At 35.1% G+C, this 18,744-nt stretch overlaps 1 protein-coding gene across 1 annotated transcript in view; it reads left to right on the forward strand.

The window, feature by feature from the left end:
• Positions 1 to 5,143: 5,143 nt before the first annotated feature.
• Positions 5,144 to 18,744, forward strand: part of SLK (STE20 like kinase) — a 60,322-nt gene continuing 46,721 nt past the window's right edge. The window contains 1 exon segment of the mRNA XM_074295513.1: positions 5,144 to 5,461. Coding sequence (XP_074151614.1) covers positions 5,312 to 5,461 — 150 coding nt within the window. The 5' untranslated portion in view covers positions 5,144 to 5,311.

Genomic DNA, 18,744 nt, shown 5'->3' on the forward strand with positions numbered 1-18,744 from the left:
CACTCTGCAGATGAGCTGTAATAACTTTTTAGGTTAAGCAGAATAGCAGTGCAACACAGTGAGTTGCTAGGAGACTAAGTGACTGAATCAGCAAGGGCACAACTCAAGAATAACACAAACTCTTCTACTAACATGATGACAATCTGTGGGAGATTGATCTTTCGCATAAAGGGAATTGGAATTTTTCTTTGTAATTTTCCTTTCTATTTTATTTAATTAAATGCCTTTTAAATTAACATGTCATTTTTTATATAAGATGATATATTAGTTGCAGATTGAAGCTGTGATTTTGAATACATTATTGTTACAGTGTTAAGAATTTGTGTGTAGCTGAGGAAGATATGTCCTTTGGAATATATATTTTAGGGTTTCAAGATCCCATGATGGAGTCAGTCAAATTTTTATTTAGCTCCTATTGTGTTCTAGGCACTAGGTACTGGTGCTATAAAAAGACAGCTCTCAAAAAGCTTTCAGACTGATGAGGGAGACAACATCCAAACAACTATATACAATGAGCTATATCAATCAAGTCAGTCAATATTTCTTAAGTACCTACTATGTGCCAAGTACTGTGCTAAACACTAGGAATGCAAGTATAAAAAAAACTAGTCCTTGCCCTCAAGGCTTCCAATTAATGTCTTTATTTTTCTTAGTTACATGTGACAATTTTTAACATTCTTTTTAATCATTTTTGAGTTCCAAATTCCCTCCTTTTCTTCTCTCTTTCCTTCTTGAGAAGGCAAGCACTATGACATATACATATGCAGTCATGTAAAACATGTAAAATATTTTCAAATTAGCCATGTTGCAAAAGAGAACAGACATCTAATCAAAAAAATTCTAAAAAAACAAAACACAAGAAAAATAAAGCAAAAAATAAATGCTTCAATTTGCATTCAGACTCATTAGTTCTTCCTCTGGAAGTGAATAATATTTTTCATTATAAATCCTTCAGAATTGTCTTTGATCACTGTATTGATTCTAAATCATTTACAGTGGTCTTTGTACAATATTGCCGTTTCTATATACAGTGTTCTCATGGTTTTGCTCACTTCATTTAGTATCAATTCAAATAATTCCTAGGCTTTCTGAAATCATCCTGCTTATTTTGAATAGCACAATAATACAGTATTCCATCACAATCATATGCCACAACTTGTTCAATCCTTTCCCAGTTTATGAGCCTTCAGTTTTCAATTCTTTGCCACTACAAAAAGAGCTGCTATATTTTTGTACTTGTAGGTCCTTTTCATTTTCCTTTGATCTCTTTAGGATACAGACTTAGTGGTAGTGGTTTTTCTGGGTCAAAGCATATTGCACAGGTTTAGTCCTTTGGGCACAGTTCCAAATTGCTTTCCAAAATGATTTAATCAGTTCACAACTCCACCAAGAGTACTTTAGTGAAAGAACTTTTCTGTTTTCTGTTTCTTTCCTTGATGACAGGTCAATGAACAACATTCCTTAGAATTTGCTGTGAGTCTTGGTGGCCCTTTGTTAAGTTTGAGAGTTCTTTAGTTCCTGAGTCAGAGGCCCATCCTGCAGGCTACACATGGTTTCTTAGAGAAGAAATAGGTGGAAGCTATAGCTAAAGGAGTAGTAGGATCAAGTTATTCCTTGGCTGGTCAGAAGATCTGGACCTTGTGAGTTGCTTAAGATTATAGATCTGAGGTGAAAAGGAACACTCTCTTTTGTCCCACAATAGATTATGACAAGTATTAATGCACTTTTGAGTTTTAATCATTTTGTATCAAGTATTTTTTGTGATAAGAGATACTAAATAAATGGCATCTATTTTGTTCATTAAGTACCTTTTCTAAAATGGATCCTGTTTTTTAGGAGAGACCTTAGACATGAATCATGCTTAAGTTTTGTGTTAGTGGTTTTCTCCAGGGTTCTGGAGAGTGGGGCATAACAAATCTTTTTTTGATTCTCTATTTGAGAAGAGTCTGACTTTTTTAGGAATAAGACTCTCCCAGGACTGATTTGTCTGAATCCAAAACCAGAGTTCTAGCTGGAAGAGAGCACCCTCTTAAGTCATAAATAACGCAAAAATTAGAGAGGTAAGTTAGTATGGGTTTCCTAGAAAAGAGGATAGATAACTTGGGAGGCCGTAAGATCACTATTCTCTTATATCACTATATCTTAAGGGTTGTTATATGGAAAATTGACCAGACTTGTTTTGCTTGTTCTTGGAAGGTGGCACTAAGATTAATGGATAGAAACTCCAGAGAAGTAAATTTCAGCTAAATATAACAAAGTTGACCAACAGTGGTATGGCCCACAACTGACATAGGTACATTTCCTCTTCCCCACCCTAAAAAGGAAGTCCCAGCAAAAAAAAATTCTATGCCACATGTTCTGGAGAGAGGGAAAAGAGTGCTAACAAATAGACATTATTCAACTTGTCTTCTGGAATGGAGTTCCTACAGGCCCAAACCTATACATTTTCCAATCTGTTCACTCTAATCCACTTTTGCTATATTTATTTTTATGTTACCTACATTTCTTAGTATATCCTCTTCCAGAGAACTATCCCTTATAATCACAAATGAGAAAAAAAAGTTCAGAAAAATTAAACCATATCAAGTCTAATATCATATATAGAGTTCCATATCCCTAGTCCTTTACTCTTTCAGTGAGTATTTACAATTCAACTCTTTCAACAGCTAACTTGCATATACTTAATGTTTCTGAATGAACTTTTGGGGGCATTTTCTCTCTGGTATTTAGAAAGATACTAACAATATGATTTTCTAGATTTCAGAAGTTGAGGCTTTTCTTCATAGTCTTCAATTCTTTTGCATCTACCTATATATTATTGGGCTACTAACCAGGGCTTAGTGGAGATAGCTCTACTAAAGGACTAAATTAATTTTTTCTCTCTCCTTTGAATCCCTAAAGAATTTCTTTTTTTTTTTTTTTTTTTGTGGAACATAATGCATTCTTCTGTACTTTCAAGCTGGGCAATTTTACTAATGCAAATCACATCATTTCTGTTTCTTAACAGATGATAATTATTTTCTAAGACTCCCCCCCCCCAAATCAGCCACTTTTTTGATCACCTTTTAATGATCAGCCTCTCCAGACTTAAGTTCATCAGTTACCCTTTTCAGTTTGGTAATAACTGCTAGTACTTAATCTGCTCCATTAGCCACTGAGAACCCAGGGTCACCTCTCCACAAGCTAATGAAGTAGTAAAACAGAACTTTATCGTGGCATTGCATTCAGCCTTGACTTTATTCTGAGCTTCTAGTTCCTATTAGTCCTCACCTTTACACCATCTTCTATTACTACTCTATACAGGTTCAGAATGACTTAGTGACTTTTTTTCTTCCCTCTTTCAGTTGAAAACATCACCATCTGTCCGGTGTGTCAGTTTTGTAACACTGGCGTGGTTCTGGATTCCTCCATCCAGTCAGTACCAATCTTTCCACCTTCATAACGTTTCTCCATCCAGGCTCCTTCTAACTTTTACAGCTACCAATTTGGCTCAGAGCCTCATCATCTCCTACGTTATTGCAGTAGCTTTAGTTTGTCACCATTCCAGTCCATCCCCCACAGTGTTGTCTTAGTTTTCCTTCAAAGCGCATTTCATCTGGACCTCCTCTAACTTCAGTAGCTGGGGGGAAAGGGGGATTAATTCCTGTCTCCTTTTTAAAGCTCTACGGAGCCTCTTCTCTCCCTAGCATCTTTCCACCTCTGCAGCTCAGTACTCTGATCAGCCAGATTGGCTTTCTGTTCCTCTTTCGGAAGACTTCACCACACTAGTTCCCCTTCTCGGTGACTTTGCACGGGCCATCTCCGGGAGAGTGCAATGCCCCCTCCCCTTTATCGGCTTCATAGGACCCCTCTCATTCTTCGAGCCATTGCCTTCTCCGTGAAGCTTTTTCCGATTTCAACTATTGATTCCCTTTCTCTTGAATTTCCTTGTATTTAATTTGTTATTTATTCTCTATATATGTTTATATCTTCACGTGTACTTTCCCATTAGATACAGGTCCTTGCCGGTAGGAATTGTTTATTCTTTATACGTAGATCCTTAGGCCTACCACAGTCTCTGGCACACAATAGACACTTTAAAACGTTAACAAATTTAAAATGTGAGGGAATAAGGTTGTGGTGAAATTTGGGGGGATTTTTTTTTTTTTAAACATTTTTTAGCCTTGTACTCCAGCAGGGACAGGAGACCGGGGACGTCCTTTGAAGTCTGGGGCTCTTTCTTCAGGATGCGACGCCAGAAAAGACCGTTCCTCGCCCGGCTCGCCATACTCTGGAGGTTCAGTGACAAATGCTCACACTCCGGGATGAGGCAACTCGGTCTGACTCAAGGGTTTGTGAAAGGGTGGGGTGAGAATGGGCCAAGGCGCCATAATATTTGGAGTGGATGCCTTCCGCGTTCGGCTTGTCACTACCCAAATCATCCCCAGTCGCCGTGATTGGGCGGCAGGCGATCCCCGCCGCCGTCTCCGCCAACCCCCAGAGTCAGACTAAGGAGAGGCATGGGAAGGCGCGTTCCCCGCAAAGTCCCCACAGCAACCGTCCCCAACGGCTTCCCCCAACGGCTGCGTGAGCCAGCGCGGCCGGAGCGCGCGTGCGCGGGACCCGCCGGGGCCGCCGCTGTGTGCGAGGGCGCGGGCGCGCGCCCCAGGCCGAGGCTCTGCTAGCTGAGGAGGGACCGAGGTAGTTGCAGCGGGAGCGCCGCCTGGGAGACGAGAGGAGGGCGGCGGGGGACGGCCGGAGTCCCGCGCCTCGGGAAGCGGCGCCTCGGGGGCCTAGAGAGCAAGCGCCTGGGCCGGCCGCGAGGGAGGCCGGCGATTCGCCCCCGCCATCCGCTGGCCACCCGCTCCGGGACGTGGTGTGGCGCGGGCCTGCCAGCCGCGGCGCCGGGACAGCTCGCACTTCGACCCCTGCTCCTCAGCGGGCTCCTCGGGGTACGGGGAGGGGAACGCGGGGGCCCGGGTCCGGAGGCGAGGCGCCCTCCCCCGCTTCCTTCCTTCGGGACGGCCGCGGGCGGCCCGCCCGCCTGGGAGGCGCGTTGGCCGGGACTCGCCGGGCACGGAGCGCCGCCTCCCCCAGCCTCCCCCCGCTGGGGGCCGGGACCTCGGGAGCGGGTCGCTCCTCCCCGGGGGGTGCGGACGGCCCAACCCTGCCGGGCCGGGCTGCGTGGAGGAGTGGGGCGTCCGGAGGGACCCCGATCCTGCCTGCCTTCCGTTGAAAAACCTGAAGGGAGAAGCCCAAAGGAAGAGAAACTTTGGCTTTTTTATTGTGGTTTTTATTCTGTAACTGGAGGGAGCTTCGACGGGCAGGAAAAATGTCCTTTTTCAATTTCCGCAAAATCTTCAAATTGGGCAGCGACAAGAAGAAGAAGCAGTACGAGCATGTGAAGAGAGACCTGAACCCCGAGGACTTTTGGGAAATCATAGGTGAACTGGGGGACGGAGCCTTTGGGAAAGTGTTCAAGGTAAGAGCCGAAACCGGGGAGCTGCTCCCCGCGGCCCAGAGTGGGGCTGCCCCAGTGGCGCTGTCTGCCCCAGTGGCGCTGTCTGCCCCTGCCCTGCCTCCCATCGCTTCTTCCAGGAGTGTCAAACTGGCGCTGACGGGCCACCGAATCAAACCTGGCTGGGACGGCTGGCTTAAAGAGAAATGGGGCCTGGCTGCACCCTTATAAATGAAGGAGCTTGCTCCATTCCGGCAAGGAAATGCGAGCGACACTGTTACATATTTAGAAGTTTAAACGTCTGCCACGATGTGTTTTAGTGAGATAAAAAGTAGCTTCTAGGTCTTCTGGCCTGTCACTTAATTAACCCTGAAGTATTTTTAATGAGAAAGTCCTATCTGCGGGGCAGTTACAGTACACAGCACTTTGTCTATTAGTTATCCTGGTTGTCTGGATTAAAACAGGTCGATTTTTATTGTGGATGACTTAGTTTTATTTATATCTAGCACACAGCTCCTCTTTCCTTTATGTTTTTGGATGAGAATAGTGATTGTTTTTTATTCAAGGTCTTCATTGGGAAAAGACTCTACGGAATTAAAGTTTCGGAAGGAGATTTTCTGGAAGAAATGTGTATGCAGAACTAGCAGTAAATGGTGGCTTAAATTTTTTTGGATAAGTTAATTTTAAAAAGAGGTTTGAGCTTTCAACTCTTAAGACAATTAGTGTCAACAATTTTTTTGGTGGTTTTTTTTTTTTTTTTTTTTTTAAAGACTGTGTTAAAAAGTATCTTGGATCTTGGAATCTTAATCCTGAAGTCCAAGAGTGCCATGATATTGGATTTAAAGGAAGTTTGAAGCCCATGACATAGGTGTGATGTAAATGGTATTTCACTTCTTCAAAGCTTGCTCTTTTGCCTGGGAAGGATGTGTCATAAGCTGCATATAAAAGTTAGGGAAGGGATCTACTGCTTGTTGTCCAAGAGTAGGAAAGGGATGGCTTGGAAGGTGGGTAAATTGGGAAAGAAGACTAAGGAGATCTGGAAAAAACAACTGGACTGGAAGTTAGCTTTTCGCCTCACTACCTGTATGACCTTGGGCAAGGTACTTCATCTCTTCAGTGTCTTCATCTGTAAAATGAAGTAGTTGCAATAAATGATTTCCAGGGACTTTCAGACTTAATAGTATTATTTTCATAATTTACCTAGGGCTCTGTAAGACAGGGGCAAAACTAAGACTTGATTCCCTTTTGTCATTTTGAATTCCTTAGGTAAAAGGGAAGTGGTGGGATGACTGGGACAGCTTTTAGTAGCTTTATACAATAGGCACCTTAAGTTGTATTTATATAATATTTTTGTGTGTTTGTATTTAGCACACTGGAAAAGGGCATTGAAAATAATATAGTTCCTTTATATGGACCTTTTCATTTTTCAATAAGAATAAAGAACTTTTGATGATGCTGTCAATTAGGATGTTTGTTTTCTTAAACATCTTTCACCAGTTCATTGCTTCTTAATCGAATGGAACTTGAATATCAAATCCAACCCCCTTCACTTTATAGATGAGATGAGACAGGAAGTGGGATAAGCAGATAGTGAATTATTTCACCAATTTCTTCTGCCATAGAAACACTGTTGAAGAAAGGGAAACAGATGTTGAGAACAAATTCCTGCCACACTATCTTAATTGTTTACTGTGTTTTTATGTAACTTAATTGCTGAGTTTTATGATAAAGACTAAATTTATCTTCATTCTAGCAGGTCATTAATTGAAAGCCTTAGAAAAGAATAAGAATAAAAATGAAGATTATAAATTATATCCAGGAAGTGCAAGATAACTTCCATAGTTAGATTTTTGAAGACATGAGTATTTTGAAATGTTTTTGTTGTACCACTTCTTGTATAAGAAGATAATGTTTCTAGGTAATTTTAACTTGAACTAGCCAAAACTTTGAGTTCTGTTCTGTTTTGTTTTATTCCCAAGGTTTATTTACATTAATTTTGTGTTGACAAAATTATTTATAAAAATTTTAACAGAGGCCAGCCTTTAAAATTTTATTAGTTTTTCCAACTTAAAAATTGCCTAGTTTTATTAGAAAATTAGAATTTATGGCTATTATTACACTCTTAGGCACAAAGATAAAATCATAAATAGAATAACATGCCTTGGTTTATGCATTCAAAAAACTACTCAAAATAGTTTTATTGCTTTTACTTCTATGCCACACATCTCCTCCTCTCCCTCTCCCCCCCCCCATTTCTTCTCTTTCTCCTCCCCCTCAATCATTCTGTCTATCTTTTCTCTACCTCCCTCTCATCCCATGTCTGGAAAATCCAATTCTCCCTACTTTAGATTTCCTTTTCTTTTATCTTGATTAGAAAAAGATTTCAAACTTTGTGTTGGAACTATTTTTTGGAAAAAATTATTTCAAAGTAACTTATAGCTTAACTATGGAGCTGATGAAAATATGCATTTTTTTCAAGGATTTCTAAAGTACTTTTACATTGTGATTTGTGATTTTTAAACACAACTTCATCTTGGAATACATTCAGATTTTAATATAAAAAGCTTTTTTAAAATAAATTTTCCTTCCACCTTGTTTTCCTTGAGCTTCTTTTAAGCTTTTTTTGTTTTATGAAATTTAGAAAAATAGGAAGCAAAGTTTTATACACCTCATGGTGATATTACAGAATATCATTTTCATACATTATGGACTTATTGATGATAGTCTTAGTCTTGAGAAATTACTTTTTTGCTATAGCTGTAAATGCTTTTTTCACAAGAATGTAGATAACTTAATTATGAGACTTCTGATTCATTTGACAGCCAAGAAGAGAGGCCTTCTTTTATGAAGTAGGCAAACACTATTAATGTGAAACGTAGTCTTCAAAATCCAATAAAATTAAAATTATATCCCATTTTATTGGGAGCCTATTCCCTTGAGAACAGTAAAGACTTCGAATTTTAAAACCAGAGTTATAGTATTTAAATTTTCAAGTAAATTTAAAAATCTACATGTTAAGGAAACTTTTTCATTCTTAAAATTCTAATTTTTACCCAGATAAGGGAATATTAAGTGATTCTTTTGTTTTGCTATTTGCAACTTAATTTTTTTTTTTTTTAAGATTGGTGAATATTTGTTGGTTTTTTAAAGGATGCAAGAAAACAAATTTGGCTTTATTTTTACATATGCCAGAAATATTTTTAGTATTTACTATAGTTAGATAATATGGCCTTGAATTTCACTATAACATTTTTTTCCATATTTTTAAATTTATGAATACATTTTGTTTTTGACACAACAGATACTTCACAAAAAATACCCAAGCAAACCCCTCTAGAAAGGACTTTTCTTCTTCCCCTTCCACCAAAAATAAAACCACATATACCTAGCAAGATAATTAGTGTTTAGCAGAAAGAAGAAATGTTTTATTTAACTTAGGTATTTTGGTGCTTATAACAATCATAACTGTATTTGACCATAGTTTTGTTTCTTTGTTTATTTTTATTTATATTGTTGCATTAAATATATATGTTCTTTTTTCTTTGTTTTCTATATCTAACATCATTTCATACAGATGCTTTCTCGTTTTTTTAATTGTTCATATTTAACATTACTTATGGCATAATAAGTCTATTATTTTTATATATGTGTGTATATATATAATATGCTTAGCAATTCCCAAAATGGACATATTTTATTTTCAGATTTTATTTTTACAAATAGTGCTTTTTTGAACATTTTTATTCATAGAAGTTTTTTCTTGATGATAGTAACTTGGGGTTTAGGCTCAGTAATGTAATCGCTTATTCAGAGGATTTAAACAATTTAGTGACTTTTTTAATGTAATTCCAAATAATTTTCCAGAATGGCTAAATGAATAAACAATTTTGCAAACAGTGAATTGGTGGACTTGTGTATAAACTTCTAAAAATTAGTTTTTCTTTCTTCTGACAACTTTGCAAGCATTGTAGATTTATAGTAGTTTCAGGGTTAATCAGCATTTCTCAATTTATTAGTTATTTTGGACATCTTCAAGTAGTTAAAGGTAGCTTGTATTTTTTTTTTTTGAAAACTGTTCATTTAGTTTGAATACTTGCCTCTTGGGCAATTATTATTATTATTTTTATCAATTCTGATCAATTCCATATAGATTTTGTGTTACATACTCTTTAGAAATATTTGAAGGAAAGTTTTCCTCCATCTGTATCTTTGATTTTAGTTGCATTGATTTTAATTTGTGCAAAAAGGTTTTACATATTCTAAAATCAATATTATTGTCGTCTGTTCCTTTTATGGTTACTGATTTTGCCCCATCTGTAATTATGAGAGGAAAAAAAAAAGATTTTCTGGTCTTTGTAAAATTTTTGTTGTATGTTTTTACATTGAGATGATATCTATATACAAAAAGCTTTTTCATCAAAATATTATCCAGTTTTCTCAGTGGTTATAATATAAGGAGCCTATTCCTTTTCTCAAAAACTAGTGTTTCTTGTGGTTATGGAATACTAGACTGTTTTCGCACATTTGTTTCTAAGTCTTACTTCTCTAGTTTATTTCTCTAGTCATTCATATTCACAATCATAATAATCCTTAACACTTCCATCTCCTTTGCTACCCATATCCAGTCAGTTTTTGATTCTTCCTCCTCTACATCTTGTGTTTATCTGTCCCTTTCTTCCCAGTCATCCAATCATGAAGCTAGTTCAGGCTTTTATTTTTTGATAGAACTATAGAAACTAGTCTCTTGGTTGAACTCATGGTTTCCAGTTAATTTCTCCCTCCTCTCTAGTCAGTTTTCAACATAGTTGCCAAAATAATGTTCCTCAGGCACAAGTCTGACTTGTTTTATAACTCTCCACCCCTTTTCCTCTACTTCCTCTCCCTCTCCAGACCCCATGAAGAAACTTCAGTGAATCTTGAGAATAAAATAAAGGTTTCATAACTTGATAATTACAATCTGATTCTAGGTTACCTTTCTACACTTCTCATACATTTCTTTCCTTTGTATATTTTGTAATCCAACTTTTGTTGTTCTTCAAACACAACTTTCCCTCTCTAGGATCTGTACTTTTTATAGGCATGTCCCCTATGGATTCCTTTATCACCTCTGCCTCAGAGAATTCAATGTTTAGTTCAAGTGGCTTCTCCTAAGGTAAGATTTTCCTGTTTGTCTTAGTTGTTAGTTGCTGATTTCCTTCTCAGATGACCCTGTGGCTCCATGTTTCTGGCTAAGTCAGTTAATTTCTCAGGACCTATAGCTACTTACTAAGACTAAATTTCATATCAGTGGCTGATCTCTATTGGTAGGTGGAGTTCTTTTTCTGACAGTTACCTACATAAACAAATCAAAGGATCAGAAGTACTGTAGAAAAAGGTCAAATAATAGGGGAGATGGTAGATATCTTTACTCTTAATCTTATCGGGAAAGCTTCTAATGTTTCTCTATTATAAGTAATGCTAGTTTTTGGCTTATTAAAGTATTATTGATGTTTTGTTTTTTTATAGCACATGATCTTTCCTTCCTTGGACTGTGTCTTCTTTACAAAGAAAAGCAATTATTCAAAACCAGCCAAGGAAACACCAAGTAACAATGTATGCAAGATTCTGTTTCTGTAGTTCTCTACTGGGACAGGGGTATCTCTTCTCTGGGATCAAGGTTATTCATTACAATTAATCTTAGTTCAGCTACCTTTTTAGTATTTTTATTTACATTATAATATCATTATGCATATTTTTCTAATGGTTCTGCTTACTTCATTGTACATAAAAGCCATACGGATATGTATGAATAAATATAAGCACTGTGCTAAGGTGCTGGGGATAATAGTAAAACAAGCAAACTAGACCATTCTAGTCTTCAAGGAGTTTACATTGAAATAGAAGAGAAGGACACATAAAAGAAATCTGAAAGAGGGGAAGAGGCTAATAATGAGGCATCTGTATGGTTTGGAAAATCACTGGGAGAGACTTGGTTCTGGGTAAGATAAGGTAAGAGCTCTCCATTACAATCCAGGATCCTAGAGGCAGATTCCAGAAGTTCAGCAAGTTTCATAAGTTTCACTTAATTCCTTTTTTTTTTTTTAATCCATTTTATTCCATTTTTACATCACAGTTTAGCCATTCTTCACTTAATAGACAGTTAACTTTTCCTAGTTTTTTGCTACTACAAAAATTGTTGCTATGAATATTTTGTTACATGTGGGACATTCCCTTTCATCTTTGACCTTCTTAAGGTATAAATTCAGTATTGGGGCTCCTATGTCTGAGATGTTTAGTGACCTTTCTTTTTGTAATTCTAAATTGTTTTTCATAATGTAACCAGATCCACTGTATAGTAGTATACTACTTCTGTAGCCTTGCCAAAATTAAACATTTATGTTGTTATCTTTGCCAAATGACTATTTGTGAGGTAAAAACTCAGTATTGTTTTAAATTGCATTCACTTTTTATTTTAGACAGGTATTTTTGATTGCAAAAAGTCCTTTTCAGTAGCCCCCTTCTCTTTTTCTTCTCCTCCCCTTCCCCAAGTTTCATTGGAAACTTCATTGTAATGTGTAGAATGAAATTAAAGTTTTTCAACAATGTGAAAGATTATAGGAATATGCTTTTAATACAATTGAAAAAACCCTCGAATTCTAGGCAACTTAAATATAATTTTTCTTGGGTATAGTATTTATATTTCAGATAGCTAGATGGTGAAGAAGATAAAGTGCTAGGCCTGATAAAAGGAAGATCTGAGTTCAAATATTGATTACCTCAGAAACTTACTAGCTACCTAACAAGTCATTTAACTTTTGTCTGCCTCAGTTTCTTCATTTGTAAAATGGGGATAATAAAAACAATTATCTCCCAAGGTTGTGAAAAGAACCAATTAGATAATATTTGTAAAATACTTTGTAAATCTTAAAGTGCTATATAAATGGTAGCTATTATTATTGTCCAATAAGTTTCTCTTATATGTTAAGAAAAGAAAAAAAATGTAATGAACAAAAACATGCATAATATCATTATAATATCATAATATCATTATTTCTTTTGTAATTATTTTTATTTCTATTTTCCAAAGAGTTTTAAATACTATTTATATTGATTTAAAAATTGATGCTATTAGAGAATCATATTAACTAGCAATCATGTAGTACTATCTTTCCTTTCCTAACTCCTTTCCTAAATAGTCTCTGGGAAGTTGTGCCTCTTGCCCAAGATTACATAACTAGTTAGTAACAGACTCAAGCCTAGAACCTAACTCTTCATTCTACATAATTCTGTGCATTTTATCATTATTTAAGTTTAAAATTGATTAGTTTTGAGTGTATCTTTGTAATTCCTTCATGCCTTTGGAAAGCTGGGAAAGGACTTCCCCTCTCTCTCCTGTTCTTCCTCTCCCCCCCCCCCCATTTATATAAAGGAAACATTTACTATTAAAACAATTTTTTAATAGCATTTTTACTACCCAATAACAAAAGAAAAACAGTTCAACAGGACCACAAAACATAACTGTCATAGATGTGGGAGTGTTGGACTTGTCTATGGTCATCCTTTCCATGCATACTGCCCTACCTCCCTCACTGTATGTCTTTCTATTTGTGTGCTTGATCTGGCTAAACCATTTGTACTGATTTAATCTTTATTCTGCCATCTGCTACTGAGATGCCAGAGTCCAAATTCCAGTATCAAATATAAGACTAAAGCACCAAAAGTGATAGCAAATTATTTTGTATTGATTAAGTGTCCTTCCAGTTTTATCTTAAAATAGTCTTGACATATAGGGGCCTTAAATTTTTTTTTTTTTAACATTCTTATTTTTCCTTTCACTTTTTTGGGAGATATTCTGTTTATAATCTTTCTCCAACTTTCTCTATTGTATTTTGCAAATAAGCTTGTAGTCTAAACCAGGGCTGCTTAAACTTTTTCCAAACCTCTTTTTGCCTGAGAAATTTTTTTTTTTGCAAACCTGGGTATTTGGATATATAAAATAGATATACAAATCAAACATTACTGATAATAAATCACATTGCGCATTGTGAGCCACAGTTTAAGAAGCTGGGGTCTAAACCATTGTTGCTCTTTGTGTCTTATCTCTTGGCAAGAAAATCAAATGTCTAGCTGAAAGGCAATTTCTGGATACTTTTGGCCTCCTTGTTGTGGCAACTGTTTTATATCTGTTAAACTTTTCTAGGAAATTTTTTTCTAAATCATTATCTTTTGTGTATTTGACTTAAAAAAAGTTTTCCATTGGAATCCTATTCTATGAACTTATAAAATATTCATAATTCTATTTCAAGATAATTTGTTTTACTTGTAATATATACAATTATATATTATAAAATATATGTAATTATATATTATATATATAATAAAAATAATTCTACATGTTTTATTTTATGCATTTAGAAACTTGTTCTAAGTAAGTGGTCTGTATACTTTACTAGACTATCAAAGAGTTCATGACACAAAAATGATTAAGAATCTCTGGTCTACAAGTTGCTTAAATAGTTTTTAGAGCTATTGCTCTAAACATTGTATTGCATATAATATTACCTCATCTTTATCCTTCTCCAAATTTAGTTTTGATTTTTATTCAAGTTAGTGGTCTAAGTATATATAGAGAAAGCTGACTTGTAGATGACTGCTTTGTTAGTAGTAATCAGTTTTATTTGGAACAACATAGATGAAAGTTGTAGGAGATGAGCAGGCATGGATGGTTGAGATGTGCAAGAAATATCCTTATTTATGAGATCACTGTCCATTAGAGTTTTGGAATATTTGGTGTTTGCCATATCTGGTGCCTTTTGGTTCTCTTTGAAGAAGATATTCATGGCATAATAACATAATACTTCTGAGTAATCTTACACTTGTTGTTTGTTCTTATTCTCATCAGGACGGTGATGCTTTAACATGCAAGTAAATTGGGTTTAAGTGAGGGTGGACTGTGCCAAGGTCACCTGCCTCTCTTTCTTTCCCCTGTAGAACTTTCTGGGTCTGTGCCTTTGCATTGACTGCCTTCCATGTTTAGAATGTTCCCTCATGGCTTGGTTTCTTTCAAAACTTTATACAAACTCATTTCTCTATGAAGCATTTTTAGGTGGTCTTCTAAATTTCCTTTTACTGATTTTCAAAAAATATCTTAATTTCCTAGTTATATATAAAACAATTTTTTTACATTTGCTTTTAAAACTTTTGTTCCAGATTCTTTCTTTCTCCTTCTCTATCTCCCCCCTCCCAATTGAGAAGGCAAATATGAAGTTTTGTAAAATATTTCCATCTTTTAATAATTTTGTGTATATTTGGGCGATATACACACATACGTACGTGAATGTACATATGCATGCATGTATGTATATATGTATGTATGTTGTTTCCCTTCTTAGATTGTTAGCTCCAGTAAGAAAGAACTGTTTATTTAGCTTTTTTCCTTGTGTTTCCAATGCCTAGCATAGTGCCTGGAATATAAAAGCATTTGAATAAATGCTTGTTGATTGATTGTAAGAAAGTTGAAAAGACTTTGGTTTTAACCTGATATCATTAGATAAATTCATAAAATTTAAGTGAGCTTAAAAGAAAGCAAGGGAAAATGATTAGCACACTGATTACAGATTGATGATCTAAAGGTCTTTGGCAGACTAGAAACTGAACTGGATTTAATGAATTGAAATTTAATATGAATAAATGTAAAATATTACACTTTATTGTGAAGGGTCGGAGAAGTATAACTAGACAGCAATTTGAAAACGTTTTGGGGTTTTTAATGGACAGCAATCTACCATAAGTCAACAGTGATATAACCACCAAAAAAGTTAATGCTATCTTGGTTTGGATTAAAAGACATAATTTTCAAGAATAAGGTTGAAGTCTGCCCCTATTTTACCATCTTTATAGAGTATTGATTCACTTCTGAGATGTAGATAAGCTAGAGAATACCCAGAAGAGTGCAATCAGAAGCTGTGACTTTACTTAATATCAAACATACTGAACTAGACTGGTCCTTAGACAATAGACAATCTTCCCTTAACAAAACTTTGATCAAATACAGATCAAAAAATTTATAGTATATGATAACGTTATATGCTGTTGATATTGATAAACTATTTCAAAAATTAAAATAAGAGCTAGTCTTTTAAAAAATACTTTAGAAAATTATTCATTGGTTTCCAGTAGTCAATTATTAGGTAGACCTCTTTTGACTGAAATTTAATGAAGGAATAGGTGAAGTTGAAGTATAAATATGAATTTACATATTAGTATTCTAAACAAGACATCTTAAGATGTTTAATTCCTTTCAGGGAATTGTGATTGAATATAATTTTGGAATTTTACTCAGAGTATTTCTCTTAAGTGAAGGGTACGATTGTATATCTAGGTTTCTAATGACTTAAACACACCCCCCCTTTTTTTTTTTTTAAATGAGTTTTATCTCTTTTTGTGTGCCTTTGACTTAAGCCCTTAATGTTAGAATTGGGCTTCTAAATAAAACTTAAAATATATATTTTCTATACATAAGTTGCAGAGTGTATTGTAGAAGCAATAGATTATCTTAAAACTATTAGTGATTATTATTTAAGATGATATGAATTAAGTTAAAGTGAAATCTGATTATTCAGGGTAATTAGATTAATGTAAAATATCTTATGAAGTGTTTTTGGACAGTAACTTCTTAGACTTTAAAGGGATGACCTTTAAAATATTGACATCCCCCCCTCCCTGCCCCTCAAGGTGGGGTTTATGATATTCATTAGTTAAAGAGTTAAGGAAATGGCTTTATCTACAGCTATTGGTCCAGAAGAGCTAACATGGTTACAGTGAAGTACCCAATCCATTTCTTAAGAATTAATGTTGGAGCATTTATATTCTTTGATTCTTCTTTGATATAGGATGTTAAACACTGTAAAACTTGCATTATGTTGATTTAATTTATGTTCTAAGCATTTCCTGTCTTTTTATATCATGATCTTTGCCTTGCTAATAGTAACTAAAACAGTTTGTCCAATTCTTCATTTTTCCTGCATAAAACTTGTGTTTTGTTTATTAGTTTTGATTTTTAAACTTTTTTTGTTTTAAAAAACTTAGCACTAATTCAAACTAATGCAGACTAATATATTTTTTCCTTTATCTTTCTTACTTTCTGGCTTTTTGTGGTATTTAATCTTAATTCTCTTAATATCTTATGGGGTGTTTTTTTTTTTTAAACAAGCATTCCTATTAGAATTCTTTCTTTGCTTGTCTTCTACTCTCCGTATTACATTTAAGACTACTTCCAAGCCTACATAAAATATTTATCTACAACTTTATATTTTGTTCATGTGTGTATGAGCACATAGACACACACATCTTTCTGTCAATATATTATTCAGTATTGACATCCCTTCCTATTGCCTTCTCTATTCCAGTCTTTGATGAAGAGATATCTCTTCTCCTTGCTTTGACCTTCTCTTCTTTTATCTTCAGCATTTGTCTTTATTATTATTTTATGCCTCTCCTCTTCACTTTATCCTTATTTACCACTTCCTTCCGTGTAACACTCAGGCTCCTCCTTTCCTCTCTTACACCTTGCCCCCCTCCCCCAATTCTCTTAGACCCTATCATCTTTGCACGTTATCCTATTTCATTTCTTCTCTTTTCAGGCAAATTGTTTGAAAAAGCTGTGTATTCTCACTGCTTCTATTTTCTATCCTTTCATTCTTCTGGACAATTTGCAGTTTGCTTTCTTCATTATGCAGTTGTAACTGTTTGTTACAGTTATTGATGATCTCTTAATTGCTACATCTAATGATCTTTTTCTGAGACTTATTCTAACATCATTCTGTACCATTTGATGTTGTTGACCATACTTTCCTACCTATTTTTTCTTGAATATTATTATCTCTTCTTTGGGCTTATTGGTGTCAATTTCATCTTTCATGTTTAATTTTTAGTATTACAGTGAGGTTAGTACAGATGAAATACAGTAGTAGTACAGCAAGGTTTAGCTTTCACTCTACTTGAGAAACATGAAACTAATATAGACAATTCAGAAAAAGACTCCTCTCCTTTCCCATCTCTTGTGTGCTGTTATTTGTTTAAAATTATTAACTTATGCTGTTGATTTTTGAGGATGAAGCATTATAATTGTTTAAAGTTCTAACATGATCATCTTAAAATCATTTAAAAGTGAAAACCATACTTTTAGGAAAAAATATTTATCCAATAAGTGTGAAAGATATGGGGTAGCATTGTTAATAATTATGTCCTTTGATGAATATACTTTTGGATAATTTTTATTGAAAATTTGGTTTCTAAAATTTTAGGGGACAGATTTTGTTGAGTGATTAAATTGCTTTCAGATGCTGTTAGATTTGAGATGTACTAAATACGTAAAATTCTAAGATTATACTTATTATCATTCATACAAAATTGTATGTTAAAGTGACTTAATAATGAGTATTTTAGTATACCCAATTAATTTCCAGAGAGTAGTTTGGTTTCCCAGCATTATCTGTTGATTAGCAAAAAAAAAAAATCCCAACAATTAGAAATATCTAAAAGAAGATATGGCAGGTTCCTTTTAAATTCTTTTAGGTAGAATCTGGATGACTACTTCTCAGGCATATTATTGTTTTTAAATTTTAATTTGACTTTTTGGGTTACAATTGAAGTTCTATACTGTCTCTCTCTCTCTCCCTCTCATACACTAAAGAGGGCCATCATGTGACTCAGATATATATGTAAAATCATACTCTGCAAATAATTGATTTTTGATCAGTTCTTTTTCTGGAGGTAGATAGCATTCTCCTTGATAGATGCTTTGTATTTGATTTGAATATTTACAATATTCAGAATAGCTTGGTCATACAGTTATTCTTTGAATAATATTGCTGTCACTGTATCTAAAGTTCTCTTGGTTCTGCTCATTTCACTCTTCATTGTTTCAAATCTTAACATGTTTTTCTAAAATCAGTCTGTTCATTATTTCTTAAAGCATAGCAAATAGTATTCCATTGCAATCACATCCCACAGCATAAAGATTCTTTTCCTTTTTCCCTGGTCACCTTTGAAACATATCTAATAGTGGTATTGCTGTGTCAAAAGGTATGCACAGTTGTATGATTCTTTGGGAATAATTCCAGATTGTTCTCCAAAATGATTGCATAAGTTCACAGTTCTATCAACTGTGTATGTGTGCCCCGGTTTTTTCCATATATCCTCCAACATTTGTTACTTTTCTCTTCCATTTTAGTCAGTCTCATAGTTGTGAGATGATATCTCAAAGTTGTTTTAATTTTGACTTCTCTAATCAACAATGATTTAAAGCATTTTTTCATATCATATAT

Source organism: Sminthopsis crassicaudata, chromosome 2 (genome assembly GCF_048593235.1).
Source record: "Sminthopsis crassicaudata isolate SCR6 chromosome 2, ASM4859323v1, whole genome shotgun sequence".
NCBI lineage: Eukaryota > Metazoa > Chordata > Mammalia > Dasyuromorphia > Dasyuridae > Sminthopsis > Sminthopsis crassicaudata.